The following is a 7,708-nucleotide window of genomic DNA, read 5'->3' as shown; positions in this document are numbered from 1 at the left end:
GTAAGTGTGAGTAATGACATTTTTCGAAACCTATTTTTTTAAAAAAATCAAATGTGATATAAATGCATAATATTCATGAAATACATGATGAAACAACAAAGGGGTTTCGAAGTCAACCATCAGGGATTTGATTTGATTTATTCTCAAATATCTAGTAGTTAATTATACACGGGGGGATGGAAATGAAAACATGTGAAAACTGCAAAAGGAAATAGTTCATGTAAAAAAATTAACAAGACTATTTGCATCCCCAAGTGTTTACCCCAAATTTCGGGTAACCTGTCTCAAACCAACCTTCTCACAGACCCACTGGCACCCCATTCCACTGAAAAAATTGGCCAAAATATCGTCGACAATGGAAAATTATACTCCAATTTTTATTTTTTTTTATTTTAATATTTTTTTAATCCCCAGCCCGACCCCCAGTAAATATGAGAATTTCAATCCACATCGAGTTTCCGCCCGTTATTTTTACCCCCACTGGCGGCAAAAAACCTACCGGGTCAGTGAGAAAGGGGTTTTTCAATTTTCTTTAAAAAGTTTAGAAATCCAACTCCTTACAATTCTTTGAGACTTTCCAAACCAATGAACATTTCTTTTGTGATATTTGACAGCTGATTGATACCAAGTTGCCTGAAACATAAACCAAAAACTATAATCATTACACGTTTTAGACTTATAAGAGCATCCAAAATTTTTAAAGCCTTCGGATGTTTATAACCATTTGAATTTTAAGCCTAGAGTAGAAATGTACAATATATGTTTTTAATTTGACCATTTTTTAAGTAATTTTGTCCCATTTCCTAAGAAATGGTGTTTTAGAGTCCACAAAGCCTTAAAATGTTGTTAACTTGTTGTTGATATTTTTACCATCGAAGCCTTATGGCAACGGACTCTAAAACACCATATAACCATTCCTATATTGCACATGATAAATTACACGAAACTACTTATAAAATAGTGACAGGATATTTCAAGAATATTTTCAAAATTAAAAAAGAAAAGAAAATTTGAAAATAAAATAAAAAACTTTTTGAGCATTCTTATAAAAAATGTACATATGATAGTAATCAATGGATATTCTTACAGTTTGACAACATTTTTACAACCAGCAAATGCATTATTCTCCACTTTACGAATTTTGTTCTGATGTAGAAATCTAGGAGAGGAAATCAGGTGAGAAATTTTTTAATTCAATTAGTTTTACATATATCAATTGTAATACTAGGTCACAGTGTGGATGTAAACCACACTGAAACGACCGCCTTCCATCACGCATCACGCTCGCAAAAGAGCGCGCGCACATTATTAATGCCTACATCTCATCTCCAGTACATTTTAGATTATAATATAGTCATTTTTCATGTCTCGATTATTCAATTCCAAATAAAAGACATTCAAGGAAAAAAGAAAGAAAAACACCTGGGTAATCTAGTAAAAAAAAACGAATATAAATGGTGGACAAAGTAATGAGCCAGGGCAAACGAGATTAGCGTACCACTATGAAAGAAACCGCCTCCGGCGGTCGATAAATGTTATGCAACATTGTATGGTCACTGTAATTTATGTGCTAATGTGCTTTGTCGTTAAAATGCAGTTTCTTAACCCTTCGAGCAGCTTCCTGTTTGTTTACTAGGGGAAGCATCTTGGGGGGGTCGAGGCCCTAAAGGCCTTCCTTAAAATCTTAAGATTGACAAGTGCTATGACCTTGAAATTTTGACCAGGTAGAAATGAATAATTGAAAATGATTTACAAAATTTTGGTCTGGTTGGTATTTTACAGACCAGAATGTAAACTGAAATTTGTTCCTGAAGGCTGACTTGTCAAATAAAAGAGACTAGTAACAGAAAAAAATCGCTCCCATGAGTATTTGGTACTATGCAGACCGGTCTGTAAAATACATGTTGATCACCTGCCGGAACTCAGGGTCTCTGGAATTTTTTACTTGAAATTTTCACCAGTGATAGATATTGACCATCTGAGACAGCGTACAAAATTTCAAATTAGTCACGTGAGAGGTTGGTATTTTACAGACCGGTCTGTTTTTACCTGAAATGCTCATTTTCAGCATGAAATTTTTGCTGCTAGCTTGTATCATCAATACCTACTAACATTTGTCAAAATTTCAAGTCAATAGCATTTTCCAATCACTAGAAACAGTATCCTAGGGCAAAGAAATGCAATTTTGGGCCAGTCTGTAAAATACACAATACCAACAGGTAGCAAAATATTTACCCTCTCTCCCAAAAATACATGTCACATGAGATACCTCACTAAATTTGAGCAAAAAAAGTCTTATCAGAGATGGCAGATAAAGCTTAATCCAGGTTTTTAAAGAGGTCAGTGGGTAGGTGTAGAGATTAAGTTTCTAGTTTAGTAAAATGTTGAGACTGTTAAATTATGAAGCTAACTAGCATGAGAAAACATGAAGCTGAAACTCTTTAAAGCAAAATTGTGTTTTTTTCTTTATACAATGATGATGTTTCAAAATTTAGGTTATGCGGAAAATTGAGGTCATAAGGCTAGTGACACACATGTATCAATTCACCAAGAGTGCCCAATGGTTGTATGCATAACACAACCAGGGCGGAATCATACGATTTTAAGAAAAAAGTAGACAACACTTCGGATTCCGGAAATTTAGGTTTTCCCAAAGTTTTCACAATCTTTACGAAATAGGGAAACAAAAATATGGATGTTTACATACATTGATGTGACGGAATGTAATCCTTCCATTGATCCAGTATGAAGCACTTGTATGTGGTTTCTATGTAATGTTCTATGGATAAAAAAACAGGAGAATATCAGAACCAACAGCTTAAGTTGAGTTGAAGGTTAAAAACCTGTTTTTTCCAAATTATGAATACTGTACAATGATTATTATTCCCCAAATCACAATATTACACTTACAATCGAAACTTTTGATCACCAGCCGCCAAATTTAATTCCACCAAATTTACACAGTTCGTGCTATTTCGTGCCTTAAAACTAGTTAATTATTCTTTAAAAAATTCCTTAAAACCATTGCTCATTAAAAAGGAAGTATATCTAAAGAAGTCTACGATTCAGACAAGTTATCTGTCAAATTAAATTCCCTTTGAAAAATCCTTTCTGGCCATCAACTTTATTAACTCTAATTAACTTCTTTCAAAGGTACAACCAAATAGGGAATTTCCAGGTAACACTTGGGGAAGAACTTACAGTAAATTAAGTTTCTTCAATTCTTTGAAAGATTGTGGAGGAATTGAGCGTAACAAGTTCTCATGTAAATACCTGAAAGAATAGGTTTCAATGTTATTGAAATACAGCAAGTTAAAGTATAACATGTATAATATCACAGTAAAATCTCAATTAGTAGACACCTTATTAATAGGCCTTTGTTTAGCAAACACAATATATTTCTTCCCTGCCGTATTCTAGTCAAATAATGACATTATATTAATAGACACCTCCATTTAAGGGCAAATATATTTGCAAAAAAATAATTAAACCCCTTTAATTTTTTCCTTTAATTAGCGGACATCGAAGGTTAAATTACATTCTGATATAAAAATACAAGTTATGTCTCTTTTTAAACCATCAATTCTTGACTTTTTGTTTTGCTTTTCCAAAAGTACTTCAAAAATCATCAGCTTATCCTTTGCCCAGTCAAATAGCTTTTCTGGGCCATATTTTTAGTTGTTTTTAAACTTTTTTAACAATATACAGTATGGTTTGATGCATTGAAAGGAATTTCTTTCTCGTGTCTTTTCCCTGTGTTTTGAAGAAATTGCCTAAAACCGTACTTTTATATTTGCAATATATGAGCCCCCCAGCAGTTTTCGTGATGGTGTTATTGCCGATTTTTCAAGTTCGTGATTTTGTGATATAAGACCTTAAAGTGCGTGATTGCATGATCGGAGGAACCAACGTGATCGTTAGAAAAAGAAAATTATAACTCGTGATAACGTGATTTGGAAATTTTTATTGACTGATTGCTTGCTTTGAAAGGTGACTGGGGGCCTCATTATATAGAATGATTAAATTCCCAAGTTTGAGACCATAAATTCAAAACCCATCAAAGAGAACAACTCTGATTAACGGACATTAATCGGTCTCTTATCAGAGGTTCCACTGTATAGTGATGAGCTTTATTGTTAGGCTATCAAACATTAAAGAAACATTTCTTGTGTTTTTTTATCAAAAAAACTACATTTAGAGTTTAGAAAAATATTTACCAGAAAGTATAAAGTTTATAAAACTTACAATGTTTTTAGATTGGCGAGCCCTTGAAAGACACCATTATTGATTCCTTGAAGTAAATTAGTAAATAAGTACCTAGAAGAATATAATAAAATTTGGATCATTACTAGAGTCCTGTCTATCAGTAAGTTTGTTTGGCTACTGCAGTCAAATGAAAACCTTTTTTTTCTCAGATTTCTACTCGACATAGAGGAGGGTACTACTCCTTTACCTGGATTTCAACAATAAACCTAAACCCTTCTCTTTAAGTACAAAGTATCAAGCAGAGATACATCAAGGATCATTTTTTGAACTCTTTGGTATGACCAGGTTTGGGTAGAACTAATTTGCTCTACCTACATGTGATGTCTATTAAAGTCTATATTTCAAATTAGGTGGCAGTATTTTTTCAAACCTCAATAACTTTTGATAGAATTTAAATTAAGTAATAATAATAATTCAATAATTTTGTGCTCGTTGAAAAAACAAACAGGAGTGGGATATTTGCATAAAGAAAAAACTCAAAAAAGATCGGAAAATAAAGATTGAAAATGAAGAAGAAGAAAATTCTTCTTCAATAATTGTGCTATATCATTTTCACACAAGTGATTATGCAAAATAAAGCATACAGTAGGATATGACCTACAATAAAGAAAAATATTTTCTAAATTTAAAAGGAAATTTTCTTTGGATTTTAAAAATATATTTTTGTGTCTTATTAAGATTTTATTTGAAAAAGAAGCACACGTAGGTATGAATTTAATGTAAAATTATAGCTATTTTCACTTACAATCTATCAAGTCTTCTAAGGCCTGCAAAAGTTCCATTTTCTATAACTGATAATTGGTTCGAATGCAAGGAACTAGAAAAAGAAAAACATATTCAAATCAATAAAACTTAGTAGTAATAATATCTAAAATTATACACTAAATAGTTATATTTGCACGTCAACTAATAGTCACGATATGAAAAGAGATGACGAAATGAGATCAAAGATTAAAATCTTTATTTTCATTCATTACATATCAGCTAAACAAGTGGAGGTAATCGAAAGAGAATTTTCGAGAAGTCTAGGATCAGTCAGGGATGCATTTTTGGTTTGAGTCCTGTTTAGGTGACAAAGAATGACAAAGAAATACCCCTTTTTCCACAGGTGCAATGAAAAGTTTGTTAATTTTATAAGATTTTGTCCATTCTCATTTTTAAAGTATGAGAAAGAATTTTCCAAGAGGAAAAATATTTTTTCTAACAGTTTTTTGAAAATTTTGTTATTTTTCTAGGGGGTATACAAATTAAGTATTATTTTTTTATTTGAAAAGGTTTGTCCATCTCCTCCCTTGAATAGAAATTAAATGAAACAGCCCATTCTTACAGTTCTTTGAGTCTTCTTAGTCCTCTAAATGCTTGGGGATGAATAGAAGCAATAAAGTTTTTGTATAGATATCTGAAAATAAGATAATGAAAACGGATATGGCAAGAAAGTTTTTTTTGATTCATAAATATTTAATAGAAAAGATTTCTAATTGTTGCATAAAGAAATCTCTATAATCTATTTCATTTTATCCTGGTAAGTTGAGATAATACACCAAATTCAAAACATGAAGATTCTGATCCAGGTATTCAATTGTTGTAACTTTTTAAACAAAATTTAAAAATCTTTATGCTCAGTTTTTGATCATGTGACCCTTCAATTTTTATTTCATTGCATTTGGTTTATTACACATTCGATCACATGATCAAAGAATGAACAAACCACTATTTTTGCCTAAGTTTCGGTTCAACCTAACAGAAACAAAAAGTATCCAGATCAGGTTTTAATATAGGTACCATGATATTACAAGCAAATCAACTTTAAAGGTAATCTTTGCCGAATTGTAAGATTCCTAAATATTCCCTTACATTTCTCGCAAATATCTATATCTTTTGAAAGCATTTCTTGGAATTTTTGTTATCAAATTGTCATTCAAAACTCTAAAATAAAAAAGAGGAAAGAAGTAAAATAATTAAGTTAATATTAATAATGATTTTTAATTTTTTTAGTCGTCAGTGTTGTACTTACAAAGAAGTGACGTATCTAGAAACGCCTTTTGTTGGAATTGAAGTCAAACCACGTTTTGAGCAGTCAACAACTACACTGGAAACACCACGAAGCCATGAAGAGTGACAAGAACATTGTTTTGGACAAGGTTTAGATAAATGAACTCCAGTGAATATGTGAGAAAAAAAGAAAGCTGCTAGCAAAAAAACTTTAGTTGACATGTCATATCAGGTTGTCTTTAAACCTAAAATATTAATCGCTGAAAGAAAAATGAGATAAATCAATAATAATGTTAATTTGTTACAATTCTATTTGGTTGAGTTGCAGGAGGCTTTAGAGGCCTATTCTCGCAACTATAGACGCTTACTAATGAGCGTCCCGTCAGCACCTTGAACTGACTACCCAATTCCCCTCACATGGCATGGGTTGACCCGGGCGAAGGAACGTTCACTTGCCAAGTGAACTGCCGTGAGTGGGAATCGAACCCTGGCCTCCTGCACAGAAGCCAAGGTCGACTACCAATATACCACGGCACCTTTTACTACCACCTTTACTAATGAGCGTCCTGTCAGCACCTTGAACTGACTACCCAATTCCCCTCACATGGCATGGGTTGACCCGGACGAAGGAACGTTCACTTGCCAAGTGAACTGCCGTGAGTGGGAATTGAACCCTGGCCGCCTGCACGGAAGCCGAGGTTGACTGCCACTATACAACGGCACCCGTCAAAAGGTGGGGGTAGGTCGAAGTTTGTGATGGTGGATATTTTATATAAAACATTAGATAGAGCTTTTCCTACCATATTTGAAGCAAAATAATTTGCCATCTTGAATGGAGTGACGTCACAAATTAGCTTGCACGATCCTTGAAATTTTGACATGGTCATTGCATGTTTCTGCTGTGACCTACTGAGACCTACTTTCACCAAAGATGGCAAATTATTTTGCTTCCCCTGTCTTGGCTTGGAAAAGATCTAGTGTTTTGTATAAGATATCTGTGGGGCTACCTGGCAGACAACTTTCACGCCAGAAAAAGATTGAGACCATTTCATTATGTAGCGAGAATGGGGCTTCGGGCCTGGTGTTACTTAAATTATATAGATAGATAGATAGACAGATAGATAGATCTAGTGATCATCAAACTTTTGAAACCAAATTATTGCAGAGACATCACTTTGAATGAAGACATTGCATAGATAGAATGCCTTTTTGATAAAAATAAACAGCGTGTTTTAGTGAATACCTATCAATGATTAGAAAAATATCTTATATACTTTAACTTCAGTCAGTTAGTGGAAGTATACCTCGATTTTAAAGCATGTACGGTTACTGTACCTTTGCAGAATTTTTTTACAGCTAATTAAAGACACAGTCTGCTTTTAAATACTGATGGAAGTTACCCGACTCCAATCGTCTAGCTAGGCACAAAAAATGATAAAAAAGATGCAAA

The 7,708-nt window shown here is 33.1% G+C and overlaps 1 protein-coding gene across 1 annotated transcript; it reads right to left on the bottom strand.

The window, feature by feature from the left end:
• Positions 1-504: 504 nt before the first annotated feature.
• LOC136810994 (reticulon-4 receptor-like) lies at positions 505-6,669 on the bottom strand. The gene is made up of 9 exons (XM_067067605.1): positions 6,281-6,669; positions 6,121-6,192; positions 5,594-5,665; positions 5,012-5,083; positions 4,246-4,317; positions 3,202-3,273; positions 2,708-2,779; positions 1,088-1,159; positions 505-633 (listed from the first exon to the last, which is right to left on the bottom strand). The coding sequence occupies exons 1-9, from the start codon at positions 6,478-6,480 to the stop codon at positions 558-560; spliced, it is 780 nt and encodes a 259-aa protein (XP_066923706.1). The 5' UTR covers positions 6,481-6,669; the 3' UTR covers positions 505-557.
• Between the last annotated feature and the right edge of the window lie 1,039 nt (positions 6,670-7,708).

The sequence above is a fragment of the Clytia hemisphaerica genome, unplaced genomic scaffold (assembly GCF_902728285.1).
Source record: "Clytia hemisphaerica strain Z4C2 unplaced genomic scaffold, Clytia hemisphaerica genome assembly, whole genome shotgun sequence".
NCBI classification, from domain to species: domain Eukaryota; kingdom Metazoa; phylum Cnidaria; class Hydrozoa; order Leptothecata; family Clytiidae; genus Clytia; species Clytia hemisphaerica.
This window is presented reverse-complemented; position numbering and strand designations above follow the sequence as displayed.